Source organism: Rosa chinensis, chromosome 5 (assembly GCF_002994745.2).
Source record: "Rosa chinensis cultivar Old Blush chromosome 5, RchiOBHm-V2, whole genome shotgun sequence".
Classification (NCBI taxonomy): domain Eukaryota; kingdom Viridiplantae; phylum Streptophyta; class Magnoliopsida; order Rosales; family Rosaceae; genus Rosa; species Rosa chinensis.
Genome location: NC_037092.1, coordinates 37,061,092 through 37,075,576, shown reverse-complemented (window position 1 = coordinate 37,075,576; position 14,485 = coordinate 37,061,092). Strand labels below are relative to the sequence as shown.

The window sequence follows — 14,485 nt, the reverse complement described above, 5'->3', positions numbered from 1 at the left end:
TAATCTGATTTAACATACCTTGCTGGCATGCATCGCGTCAACTATGTATGAATAACTAGTACTGACTTTTGTGAACTGTATCAGTTGTTATAGCACTGTACTCTTGGATAAAAATAAAAATGATGATTCATGAAAAGTATTGCTATGTTGTAAATTTTGCCAACTTTGGAGGTAAACCAGGATCAGGTCCGGACTCGAGATTTTGAGGCTTGATGCGAAAAATAAAAATGAGCCTACATTTTTTATAGAGAAGAAAAAAAATAGCCAAAAAATATTTACAAAAAAAAAAATTGAAAAGAAAAATAAATACACAATAGAAAGGGGATTCAAACCTAGGCTAGGAGTAACATAAAAGAAAGGAATGCAACTTGCCAACTAAACCAAATTTTTTTTTTTTGATTCGGGGAGGTTAGCATTAGGTAGTTAGCAACACACACATCCTTTGGGGGGTATCTCAGCAGAGTCGGACTAATCCCTTCTGAATGCCACGGGGCATTAAGGCCTCATGGGGATTCGAAAGCCAGACCTGGGGGTTCCAGACTGGGACCTTCTACCACCCCACTATCCCTAGTGGTTACCAATTTCATTTTTTAGTAAAATGCTTACATTTTATTTACTTAATAATTTTTTTAAATACCCCTAGAAAAAAAAAAAAAATTAGGCACCAACGAGATATTGGGCCTGAGACGACTGACCCACGGGTCTCATGTCAGGTCCTGCTCTGACCAGGATATATCATTGAACTTAAAAACATTAGTTGCACATCTTGCTTGCCGAAGGTGTGCAATGGAAAATTCAAATTTATTATTGATTATTTGATGCCACATTTCTATTTTATTTTTGTAGTTTTGGAGTGCCAATGGGATCAAAAGGGCCTTGATAATTGGTGCATACCGTGCTAATGCTTGTGTTAGTTATAGGGATTTATGATTTCTGCTTCACAACTAAAAGAGGAGGAGCAAATGAGTCATGGAGAAGACCAATCCCATTGGTACAATTTGACAGGACCCACCCCGGATTTCACCTTGAAAATCCAAAGTGGCTCTGCGGGGCCCACCTCAGAAGAAATTCTATCAAAAATTTGGCGGAACTCCCTCTAAAAGTAGATTACCCAAAAAACCTGTAGAAAAACAATTACACTTCTAAAATAATCCACCCTTATTCTTCTCACTAGAGCCACCCTGCTCCCTATATCACAACATCTCCCATTTCACAAACAATTCTGAACTGAAGAATATTAATCTCATAGGTTATCAGAGCAATCTAATGTACAGGCATACAAGAGAATAGAATACAAGATAAACGACCAATACTTTTATAATGCGGAAGCTATGACAGCTATGTCTCAACCCCAAGTACGCTCGACCTCAAGCTAAACTGGCCTGCAAACTGAGCATTTAAAACCGAAGGGCCCAGGGGAAAACATTTAAAATCAGTTAGAGTGAGTGGACGAAAAATAAGTAATTTCGAATGAATAAGTAAAACTTAATGCTTTCCCAAGTTATTCTCTAAAACCTCGCATGCAATAACAATCTTGGAAATACTTTAAATCATCACCTTTACTGCAATCTCTTAAGATCTTATCCTCAATTCTTTTTAAAACATCCTTTTTCAAGAGGTTCGTTTGATGACTAGAAAGGACTACTGTCTAGTCATCTCACACCATCTGGGAGGGACTGCCACCCAGATGACGCATCGGAAGGGACTGCCAACCGGCATAGGAGGCCGTGGATAGAAGGGACTGCCAACTAACCACAGGTAGTTAGAAGGGTCTGCTAACTAACTACCTCATGTCATCTGGAAGGGACTGCCAACCAGGTGATGCATCGGAATGGACTGCCAACTGGGATGTAGTCTGGAAGGGACTACCAACCAGACTATTACCTAGAAGGGACTGCCAACTAGGTAATGCATGCATGCACTGACTGATAGCCTCCTCAATAAACTGGAAACAACCTCTTTCAATTACTTGCTTTCGGAAAGAAACTCGATATTACTTCAATAAATCATTAATAATTCACCGAAAGCATAACTCATGATTAACTCGCTAACTCAAACCTCAATATCTCAATAAATCCTCGAAAGCATAAAATACTCTGTAAATCAATAAATGCTTTCGGAAAGAAATCTCAATCTAACTTCAAGGCTGATAAGTGCGGAGCTCAAAGCTCAATAAATCTCGATAATTCAATCATGCTCAAATATTCGATGAAACATTCGTACTCGTGAATCCTCATAAAAACCGATATTTGAAATCAATAATTCTCATAATATTTTCTTAATCAATCACTTCCCGAAAATCATTTCCCAACTCAATAACTCATAAATAACTATCTCGAAAATCTACTAAAAAAGCCCTCGGGAAGGAATTTCAATACTAACCTTGTAATTCATAAAGCTCAAATCAATAAACTAAATCTCATAAAACCATAAAACTCAATAATTCAAATAATAAATTAAATCTCAATCAGAAAATATTAATATACTGCATGCACAATTAATTTAAAATAAATGTCCACTCATAGTACAATTTTGGCGATCACGCATACGAGTTCCTTCATCGAGTAATAACTCAGTATATCGCCCTGTACACAATTATAATTCGTGAATATCGATTCGGCAATTAAATACGATTCTTAAAATCAAATCCTCATAATCATATCTTCACTTCTTCTCGGATTCAACCCAAATTATACCACTAATACCAATTCGTTAATTTAAAGGTTCCAAGGCAGAACCGAGAGATATCCGACGGTCGGATTCTCGTAAATCAGTAATAGAATTCTAAATTCCGGAAATTTCATTATCAACACAACTTTTCTTCAATTCTAACCAAATTCACATTTACTAGCTCTATATCAATTATAGGATTTAATAGGCTAAAAAATCGAAGTTAGAAAACTGCCCTACGTGCGTCCACGCGCCACCTACAGTGGCCCCACGCGCCGGCTGCCACCACCTCCGATGGCCACCAAATTTTGGCAGCAGCAACATCACAACAGACCCAACAAGTTTCTCAACTACAGCACATTCCAATTTTACCTTTAAGTGCTCGAAATTGGCCGGTGAAGAAAACCCAAAAAATCCAAGAACCCTAGGATCGGGTTTTGATCGATTCTCCCTCTACACTGCAAATCGTGGCTCAAGGCTAGGGGGAAAATGATGCTTGGCAAAAACCGCACCTTCGACGTCAGTTTGGTGGCCGGAAACGGTCGGAATCGCCGGAAATTGACGAAACTTCCAAATTGCTACAGTGAGTTTCACGGCTCAAATCCGAGCTCCTCCGGCCGAGTCATCGAAAAACACCACCGCAAGTGTGACAAGGAGGAGGAGGAGAACTTGCCTGTGCCCGGATTCGGTCGTGGGGTGGCCGGAGGAGGAAGAAATCGGTGGAGGAAAAATCGGGTCGAAGAGGAGGAAAGGATCGGGGGAGAGGAGAGAGAAAACTCGGTAAGTTTCCGAAAATGGAAACTTACCACAGCAGTTTCCATCTTTTATAGAAACTTACTATGAACAGTAACTTTACCTTTTCGCTTATAACTTTCGCATACAAACTCCGATTTTTACGTACCATATGTCCACGGACTCGGTTTAATGTCATCTACAACTTTCATAAAGAACATTTTCTCAAATTTTGACCCAAACAAAAAGCCAACTTTTAGGGCCACTAAAAGCACTAAAACGATAGTAAAAGTGAAAGTAAAGATCGTTCACCGTCTAAGTGACTAGTAAACCGGTGAATTCGGGTTCGGGACGTCACACAATTAATGTTCATTCCTAAAGGATTGGGCATGAAATCAGTTGTCCCGAATTACACTATCTCCATTCTGTCCCAATGCATTCATTGGTCCACAAAAAATAAAAAATGGAACAAAAGATTAAGAAAATATTTTCTTAATCTTTGTGAACCAATGAATGCATGAGGAATAGGGATAGTGTATTTGGGACAGCTGATTTCATCCCAAAGGATTGATCACCTTCAAGTTTGATGCCTTAATTGATTACCCCTTCAAGTTTGATGCATTAATGTTGCTTTCAGATTTCAAAAAAAAAAAAATTGATTACCCCTTTATGCATACATACAAAATTATGGATAAAGATGCTACTATTAAGTTTTGCATCCATTTCAATCTGCACTGGATTTAGGTTAAAATGGATGCGAAACTTAATAGTACGGATCATGCAACTACTCAAGTTAAAGGAACAATGGTTAGTATTATAATCTTCAAATCTCTCCTCTGTCAAAATAGTGCAGTTCTCCATCAATTGGAAAGCTAAAGTGATAATTGGAGTTAAACTCATGGTTGAAATGTTAATGAGGAGAGACCTTTCAGAAAAATTTCTTTTGGGAACTTGTTTAGCAAAATAATGCCTCTGCACTTCCTAAACTGTAGATTACCTTGGTCAACAGAGGTTTTCATTCGGTTTCAATTTAATGTAGTTGACCGGCCTCATGAGTTTAGAAAAGATCTCATTATAATTTAAAGTTATGACTGAGTATTGATTTTCTTTATATATATATATATATATATATATATATATATATATATATATATATATATATATATAGGGCAACTTGGATCCTGATTCCTGGATATTAGATGACAGATCGAACAGTTGACTGAGAAGAGTGATGTGTACAGATTGGGCATGACAGTGTTTGAAGTGATAGCTGCTAGAAGGCCAATAGAGCAGGCGAAGTACATTCTTGACCAGCCATTTGTTTAGTAACAGAGCTGAACACTTCAGAAATGTTTGTCAATTTGACAATGTCGTCTGTTCAAGAGTTACACGCAAAAAGGCCTAAAAGGGGGGAGTGGTGAAAGAGATACAGAACATTATACAGATGCTGGTACTTGGAATGGCAGTGCATAATTCAGCATCGACTTAAGCAGGTATGAGGATGTGAGTAAGGCTGGTGCCGAGGATCCTTACAGCTAGCGGGCATGTCCTTGAGTAGTGTGGGGTTTTTATCTAGAAAAAATATAGGCACAGGGTGAATCACATGCATTTAGAATGACTAAACTTGGCAGAATTTGGTTAGTTGTATGTTAGTTAGTATTGTTACCTCAGTTAGAAGGTAGGGATTGTCTTGAACCTTTTGATGTTTGTATCACAATACAATCATCTGATCAAGAAACAGTCTGTAGTCTTGGAAACCTTTGTCAGCAAGTAAATAGGGTATGATCACTATGATGTATATATTTTAGGCACAAATCATCACTCAGCTTTCCCCAATTGACACTTGCTCACTTTTAAAGTGGAATCGAAAGGGATTTAGCCCAACTTGGTAGCGCATTTGACATGTTACTTATGCTCCCTAAGAAACAGAGAAATGAGAAATGGCTTACAAATTACAAGTTAATAAGTACATGGAGTTCAAGGGTGCTGGTTTTGGACTCAAGCAAGTAGTCAGAGTTAACTTGATCGTCTTGGCGCCAAAATTTCTGGCATCAAACAAAATGGTTGCAACATCCGCCCAATCTTTTGTCAACGACAACTTTGCTTGGCTTAATTTGTTTTGAGCCTTGTCGTGTTCACTGGGCTCCATCCCAGTAATAAACTAATAACGTACGCGTACTCTTTTTTCTTGTGAATAACAAATTAATATTTCTCCTTGTTGCAGTTGTTGAATTCGTATTATATGATTTTGTCCTACATACACTTGGAATAGTATATGCCAGTTTTGGGTTGTCCTTGTGATCATCTGAATATTTCTGTACGGGGATGAGACTCAATCCATGCTACTAGGTACAGATAATGACCTTCAGCCAATGAATATACTGGAAACTTTAGTTTAACACTTTTTGCCTCGATTTTCTGGGGAAGACTTATTCAGATCATCCTTTTTAACCAAGATAAAGTTCACAATAATCATTCCTTTGTTTTTGATCATGATCAATTAATATATGAATGTTGACTTCATAATCCAAAATTATCGGACCAATTGCTTTTATTAAAAGTTTTGGAATCTGACCGACTTCCTAAAAGTAGGTAGCCTAATAGTTTAAGCTCAATAGTTTAAGATTTTGATTTGGTTTAATCTGAATTAGTTGTTCATAAGTTCTTATGCACAACAAGACAAGTGAAAGGACTTACAGGGCTTTGGTTCCAGTTTTCTGTAATGGGTCGTGCTCGAGCCATTGGTGCGTTTGCGGTGCTTGTGTTAGTCCAGTTCTTTGTTATTGCAGCAGAGGCAAACACTCAGGAATGTAAGTTCTCTTCAATTGTTATGTTCTTTCTCAAAGTGAAGCTAATCAGTTTTCCTTGATGGTATGGCAGCAGACATTGGTTTTTCTTCTTTAGCTTTGTTAATAAGCACCTTTTTGCATTCCCTAGTTGTACAAAAATCTTTATGTAACTGTTTCTGCTCTCTAAGCTTCTGGTAAGTCACTGACTGTGGATTGAAGCATTAAACATGATTTGAATTTTGGATGCAGATGGTTACATGCAGATTCTCATGGATGAGTGGAATATAAAACCTCCTAGTTGGGTGAGTGCCGATCCTTGTGACGGCTGGGAAGGTATTAAGTGCACCAATTCACGCATCACTGCCTTGTAAGTTCTTGGTCTTCACCTTTTTAGTGCTCCTGGAAGTTACTAGCTTCATATTTTATGAGGATATTCCGTTTCTTTAATTGCAGAGTGTTGGCAGACATGGGTTTGAAAGGCCAGCTACCGACTGATATCGAGTTGTTATCTGAGCTACAAATTCTGTAGGTCTTCTATTTGCAATTGGCATCTTACTTTAGTTATAATATGTGAGACCAAATTCCAGGAACACAGTTCAGTGCTCAGTGTTTCATAAGCGCTCGCTTCTTTGAAGAATTTATCATCATTACTAGAATTCTGTTTACTACATTTCAGTCCCAATTATCTGATGCATTAAAATTATGGTTAATAGACATGTCAATTAGTCTTGTGGAACTCATTTCTGGTCATGTTTCATATAGGAATTTATCTTTCAACAAGGGCCTGACAGGACAACTTCGAGCTTCAATTGGAAAATTGACGAAACTAGTACACTTGTAAATGAAAATTACTGGTTTCACCACTCGTTGGTTTCTTATGCAATTGCCTATCCAACTAACTTGCTTTCTTGTTTGCACATCAGAAACCTGGTTGGTTGCAGTTTCTTTGGTCCTATTCCAGACGCTATAGGATCTCTAACGAAGCTGTCTTACCTGTAAGATGTCTGGTCTTTCTATTCCCTATTGCTTTTTTTGGCTAATATGCAAAGTATGGCAATCTTCATTGGTTTTCTACTGCAGATCTCTGAAAAACAATAGTTTCAGTGGGCCAATTCCGCCTTCCATTGGTAATCTGGCCAATCTTACTTTTATAGACCTATCTGACAACAAGCTTCAGGGATCCATCCCAGTCTCTAATGGGACTACACTTGGTCTTGATAAGTTACTTAAGGCGAGACACTTGTATGTCAACAGTACTTATAATTCTTAGCTGACTAGTTTAATTTCTTTACCTTGTATTTGTTCTGTCCATATTTTTCCTCTGATCTTTTTCAAATACAGTCATTTTGGGAACAATCAGCTCTCGGGCCCAATTCCACCTCGACTTTTCAGCTCAACGATGGCCATGATACATTTGTAAGTTTTGTTAAACTTAATAACTATGGCTTGAGGATCTAGTAAAAATCAATACCATTTGGCTACCGACAAATAGGAAATAGGAGCTATTTGTTAGAAAAAAACATGTGTCTAATTGTCTCTACTTTTGCACACATTTCGTATCTTAAAGGGCATTGCCTCTGCTAGCTTCATCTTTTTGTAATGGAATATTGGATATAATGTCTCCGAATCCTGAGCTTTCATCATTTGGAAATGCAGATGTTAAAGGACACAATTTACTTTTATGTGTGCAGAATTTTTGACAGAAACAATCTAAGTGGTAGCATCCCTTCAACTGTTGGACTTGTTCAGACATTGCTGGCGGTGTGAGTATCTCCCTAATATTCACAAGTGTAGTTATACTACTATTAGAGATGTGGCCTGCATACATACAGTTATTTGTACTGAATATTTTTCTTTTTCTGGTGCAGACGCCTGGATGGAAATTCATTAAGTGGGAGTGTGCCTTCGAGCCTCAACAACCTTACTAATGTGTCTGAACTGTAAGCATGGGAGGCATAACCAAATAAATAATCAGCATCTCTTTCAGGAAATCTTTGAACATTTTGTTTGGATTTCACTTTACTTAGAGAGGCTAATGTTTCAGGCACTTGTCCAATAATATGCTGACTGGCCCTATGCCCAACCTTACTGGCATGAATTCCCTCAACTATGTGTAAGAAGATAATATGCTGTCCATCACTTCTTTCCCATGGAGAATAATTTTACAGAATCATTCTGTGAAAATTTCAAAACCATATTCAATATTATCGATATCATTTCTTGGCCCTCGACCAAATTTAATCTGCAGGGATTTGAGCAACAATACTTTTGCTGTGTCGGAGGTTCCTACCTGGTTTTCTACCTTGAAGCTTTTGACAACATTGTATGTTTTCATTCTTCTTCCATACATCATTAGAGAAGCTAATGGTAACATGTTTTCAGGCACACATGCTTGCACGTTGAGTTTGAGTGCCTGCATTTGCATTTGAAATATCATCAAAAAATTAAGAAAGATTAAGTTCTTGAGATTGACAGCAACCCTGTATTGCAGAATGATGGAAAACACGGGGCTTCAGGGAGAAGTTCCTCGTGCCCTCTTTGGCTTTGGGAATTTGGAGACAGTGTGAGTATCGTACTCATCTTTATAGCACCACCACCACATTGAATGTAATAGAAGTTACATGAATATAAACAATGTTAGTTTTGAACATAGGACTCTGCTCCAAAGAAGAGAACACATCAAAGGAATCTAGCACTCCATTTACTAAATATCATGTCCGACAGTTATGAAAATAATTATATCTGACATGAGGCAGGGTACTGCGGAACAACCTTCTCAGTGGCTTATTGGATGTTGGCAACTCCAGCAACCAGTTGCAACTAATTGATCTGCAGCGGAACTTCATTACTGAACTTGCACCAAGCAAGGAAGGATCAAACTACACATTGATGTAAGCAAATTACATGAGATATTACATATTTGTCACTCGCATCTTTTTAGGGTGTCAGAGAGAAATGGAAGATTAACTGCCAAAAGATGTACCTAGTTATGTGTTTTATCAAATTGTTGAGCTTAATTATCCATTATCTTTTTGCAGACTGGTTAATAATCCAATTTGTGAGGGGAGTCAGACTAATAATTACTGCATTGTTTCTCCAACTAATGCACCAAACGAAATGTCACCAACTTTAAGTAACTGTACAGCTGTTGCTTGTCCTTCAGGCCAGGTTTCTTCCCCCAACTGTAAATGTGCATCTCCCTACAGAGGAACTCTAGTCTTCATATTTGTTTCTTTCTCAAATTTGGGAAACTTTAGTTATTACAGAGAGCTTGAGAAAGCTATCATGAAAAGTTGTCAGTCCTTTAACCTCCCCGTGGATTCAGTTTCTCTGGGCCGTCCTTCCTGGGGTTCATCTTTTCATCTTGAGCTAGTCATAGAAGTCTTCCCATCTGGTGATCAAGTGCGCTTCAACCAAACAGGAGCTTCAGCTATTGCTTCTGTTTTAAGCAACCAGACTCTCGAAGGGCGTCCAATATTTTTTGGACCCTACTCTGTGTTTTATCCTTCCGGTAGCTCTGGAGGTATTCTGCATTGAACCTAAAAATACTAGTTGCATGCATTTCCACTTCAGAAAGAGGGAATGCTAACTTACTCAATACCATTGGTTGCATCATTTTGAGGAGCCTGCAGGATCAAATAAGGGACTGATAATTGGTGCATCCATTGGTGGTTCTGTGCTTCTGTTATTAATAGTCCTTGTAGGGTTTTATGCTCTCTACCAAAAGAGGAGAGGAGACTCGCCATCACGTGGATCAATCCTCATGGTAAGACCATATGCAGCTGAAAAAATACAGCACTAGCCCTTAATTTACATGACGTTTAATTTCATGCCATATACATGCAGCAGACAGGGGTTTCAAATGTCAGTGGTCCACAGTTAAAAGGAGCAAGGTTGTTCTCTTTTGAAGAGCTGAAGAAATATACAAACGGTTTTTCAGAAGAAAATGATATTGGATCTGGGGGTTATGGCCAGGTTAGCCTCAACTGTCTTTCATTGTGATGGAGATTATTTTCTAAATGTATGATTCCACCATGCTAGTTGACCTAAGGACACATCATTGCTTTGTTTTGCCCACTCTATAAGATGGCGATCTTAATTACTGCCGGAAATCATATACCACTGTTTTGTTTTTATGTTTTACAAAAGTTGCTCTAGTTCCTGTCCTATATTATAAATTCACAACAAAAAAATATAGAAGTAAATATTAGATTATGCCCAAACCCTATTTCCTATTATTTCGAAGATAGTACTCCCTAATGTTCTCGTGGATGCTATCAATGGTGAAGCCAAAGATTGCCACAATACATGGCAAACAGGTCATCCCATTGGTAACTGCTAGATAATTATACTAGGTATAATTTGGCAACATTTCTCAGGTGTATCGGGGAACTCTTCCTATGGGCCAAACGGTTGCCATTAAAAGAGCTAAACGGGAATCTATGCAAGGTGCGCCTGAGTTCAAGGCCGAGGTTGAGCTTCTATCAAGAGTACACCATAAGAATCTTGTCAGCCTTGTTGGTTTTTGTTTGGACCAAGGAGAACAAATGTTGGTATATGAGTATGTTCAAAATGGTGATCTACTGGATAGTCTTTTAGGTATTTCATGCAGTTCTTTACCTTCATTTATGAATTGTAGGACTTTGAGGCTTTAATTGGTTAATTGTTGATCAATACATATGGCTACTTTGTCCATGCAGGAAAGTCAGGAATCAGGTTAGACTGGATGAGGAGACTGAAAGTTGCTCTTGGTGCGGCAAAAGGTCTAGCATATCTTCATGAACATGCAAACCCTACCATTATTCACCGTGACATCAAATCAAACAACATCCTACTAGATAAAGATCTGGAAGCAAAAGTTGCTGACTTTGGTCTCTCCAAGTCTATGGCTGACAGTGGAAAGGATTATGTTACTACTCAAGTCAAAGGGACAATGGTCAGTATACAAAACTCCAACTTTTCATGATTGGTAGTGTGATAGTTAGTGAAGTATTTCCATAGTTAATAGTGTCAAATGAGTCGACCTCTATTTTTCTAATCACTCTTAGTGAAATAATACAAGCCTGATCGACCTTGTGACTTCAAAGATTAGAATGAAAATATCCTTCTCTAGCAATAAAATGAAAGAGAATATTCACTGTTGAGATACCTTCAGGTTCTCATAGAAACAGTATGTGGTATACTAAAGACTTCGTCGGAATTTTTGGCCTTAAATTCCATGATTTTATGCTCTCTGACCTGCCGCAAATTAAGACAATAAACATGAAACATCTCTTTTATTCAGGCATGGGTTCGGAAAATTCAAAATACCGCAATACCATCTTCATTTTAACCGAGTGTTGATTTTCATGATTACAGGGCTACTTGGATCCTGAGTATTACATGACTCAACAGTTAACTGAGAAGAGTGATGTATATAGCTTCGGTGTGGTAATGTTGGAGCTGATAACTGCGAGAAGGCCAATAGAGCGAGGGAAGTACATTGTGAGAGTGGTACAGTCGGCAATGGATAAGTCAAAAGATTTGTATAACCTTCATGAAGTACTTGATCCAGCCATTGATTTAGAAAATGATCAGCTGAAAGGTTTAGAAATGTTTGTCAATTTGGCAATGTTGTGTGTAGACGAATTACGGGCTAAGAGGCCTAGTATGGGTGCAGTGGTAAAAGAGATAGAGAATATAATACAGATTTCTGCTACTAATTGGAACGCCGGTGCCAATTCAGCAGCTACTTCAGCAAGTTATGAGGATGTGAGTAGAGAAGTTTCCAAAGATCTTTACAGCGTCTTGGATTATAGTGTGGCTGTTCAAGGACGAAGATAGAGGCTCAATTAGTATGATATATGTATAGTAACTTGCACAGTTAGACTATTGAAATTGGTAGAATTTAGATTGATGTGTGAATATCAGTTATGTTGGTTTGAACAAGGGATTTGAACCTGCTGATGTTTGTATCAGTATCTTATACATATATATTCGTAATGTCATATTGTTGGAACCATAATGGTTCCATTATTTACATTTGTTTGAGACGACACATGTTAATTGTGGCCCAAGTAATAGACTGAAATGGTTTTGTTCATAAAATAGCGGACATGAGTTTCTAGGTAAAGATTTCATAACATAAAACCAAATGAGTTCAATCAATACTTTACGAAAGGAAAAAAAAAATCAATATCCTGAATAAATATGTAAATGTCACATTGCAATATGACTTTTTTTTGAAATAGAAGTTGAATTCATTAGATCAACAGCCAAAGTCTAGAGTCTACCAAAACTTACATAAGCAGAACTCGGCAGAAAAGACCGAACTAACTATCTAAGCTAAAATAGATCATTAAAATCTCTGGGACGCTCACTTTTAAGCAAACCTATCTAAGAATGTAAGAACCTCGCCTTCTACGGAAAGGAAATCATTCAACTAGCCCTCCCTTACCAATCACGCAATTATGGTACAAGCAAAAAACTAGAAACGTCATAGAAGACTCATAGAAGTCCATGCACTCTCACATAAGCTTCACCCCAATAGCAGAAATTAAGCAATAACTATCTCCTTCCCTTTCGAGTTGGAGTGTTTACCCACAAACTGCTTCCTGTTGGGAGACTTGTGCTGCGGATGGCCTTCCTCATGCTTTGAGGTCATAGCCTGGTCACCAGAAGGTGACTTATTCTTACTACCCGTAGGTCTTCCTCTCTTCTTCTTCTTGCTACCAGAATTGGGCTCTATCTGCAAGACCGGATCCAAACCAAGCTTTTCAGAATCCAAAATGAGGTTTCTCTTACCCACAACCAAACTCAGTTTTAGCTTCTTAGGGGACATGGTCAAGCCATCGTCACGTCCACGACATTTGGCAGTGAGGCTCTCTGGAGTTCCGGCGGTTTTCTGAAGGTCATGCACCATCACCTGTCTCTTTTGCTTCGGAAATAAGGCACTCAAAGAGGGCTTGCCGCCTGGACTAAGCATTGGAGTCCAAAACACCAAAGAAGGGCACGGGGTAGAAACCCTAGCCCTCATACCAGTGAGAGCCCCGCCAGTGCTTGCGGTGCCAGAAGATGATGCCCCTACACTCCCTTGCATTGGCATGCCACCCCTATTTGCCTCCGAAGCCCAACCTTGGGATCTCAACATAGTCCGTTCAGCAGCATCATCGTCCTCATCCAAATCCGGCCCCGAGCACGGCAGTCCAACGTGCATTACAAGGCCACAAGTGGAACATCGCCCAAACAGCTTGTCATACCGGAACTTGCACCGAAACTCAACTTCGTCCTCCACTAGATACTATTGCTTAAACTGCAATGGCTTATTCAATGGGATCTCAACCCTAATTCGAAGTTTCCCTGCCTTCTGGGCATTCTTGTCGATCTCATGAAAATCCCCCAATGTGTAGCCAATCATAGTCATAACTCTTTCCGACCGGAACGTCGGCGAGATCTCCTGGAGGGTGATCAAGTAAGACACTGTGGTCAGAGGGACCTTATCAATCTGCATGATGCCATCATACCACGCCAACGCCACTGGAGCATGTATAGCCCCATGGCGCACTGCGCCAGACCCGAACACGATTTGCAAGGTCCGACAAGGTGAAGAACACCCTCTGCTCCTCAACGCTCCATGAATCCTCCAGGCGTTGCGAAACATCCCCATGAATGACTTGATCTTATAGTCACGAGCTGTGAGAAGTTTGCCCACCAAGAACATGTTTGCTTGTCGCAAACCTTGGCTCTGTGTTGGGAGCAAATCAATCTACCTCTTACCTTCAGCAATAGCAAGAGAGGTGGCTAATCTAGCAGCCATGGCATCAACAGAGCTCATCTTGTTAACAAGGAAAAGCAAAGAAATCGAAAACCCTAACCCTAGGTTGAGAGAGAGTTGGCGGCTTCTAACTAGGTTTTTACAAATTATAATTTAATAATGACATTGCAATATGACTTGTTATACACTTTATATGCAAATGCGATTATTAAACTTACATAGTAAGTTAAGGGGAATGAAATTTGCACACCACTAAAGATAAAAAAAAAAAAAAAAAAAAAAAAACCCTAGCCTCCCTTGTCGTTTCTTTGGCTTTTTCTCGTCCGGCTGCACCACGGCGCTGGCGCAGGCCTCTGGCCTCATTGGCGTCCATTGAGTGTGGCCGGATGGGAGCTTGATGTTTCTGGTGGTCGGGATGGAAGGCTGCGAGGGTTCAATAGACTTTTCTTCCAGTTAAGGGCGGTATCTATACTGGTAGGGGGTTCGCGGCGGATGGTGGTGGCTGGGCCTGTGGCTGAGATGCTCTTCGGATCCTATTTAT

General features: G+C 39.2%; 1 protein-coding gene across 1 annotated transcript; it reads left to right on the top strand.

Annotated features, from left to right (window-relative positions):
• The first annotated feature begins 6,016 nt into the window (after positions 1 to 6,016).
• On the top strand, positions 6,017 to 12,244 carry LOC112201551 (leucine-rich repeat receptor protein kinase HPCA1). The gene is made up of 19 exons (XM_024342452.2): positions 6,017 to 6,212; positions 6,441 to 6,558; positions 6,645 to 6,716; positions 6,954 to 7,028; positions 7,115 to 7,186; positions 7,272 to 7,433; positions 7,533 to 7,607; positions 7,883 to 7,954; positions 8,060 to 8,131; positions 8,236 to 8,304; positions 8,440 to 8,514; positions 8,683 to 8,754; positions 8,948 to 9,082; positions 9,230 to 9,714; positions 9,824 to 9,957; positions 10,038 to 10,166; positions 10,571 to 10,790; positions 10,892 to 11,127; positions 11,550 to 12,244. The coding sequence occupies exons 1-19, from the start codon at positions 6,125 to 6,127 to the stop codon at positions 12,012 to 12,014; spliced, it is 2,826 nt and encodes a 941-aa protein (XP_024198220.1). The 5' UTR covers positions 6,017 to 6,124; the 3' UTR covers positions 12,015 to 12,244.
• Positions 12,245 to 14,485: the final 2,241 nt, after the last annotated feature.

Coding starts and splice junctions, on each gene's coding strand:
- LOC112201551 (XM_024342452.2), top strand. CDS start 6,125: ATGGGTCGTGCTCGAGCCATTGGTGCGTTTGCGGTGCTTGTGTTAGTC. Junction 8,515..8,682: donor TTGAAGCTTTTGACAACATT/GTATGTTTTCAT, acceptor CCTGTATTGCAG/AATGATGGAAAACACGGGGC. Junction 10,167..10,570: donor GATCTGGGGGTTATGGCCAG/GTTAGCCTCAAC, acceptor AACATTTCTCAG/GTGTATCGGGGAACTCTTCC.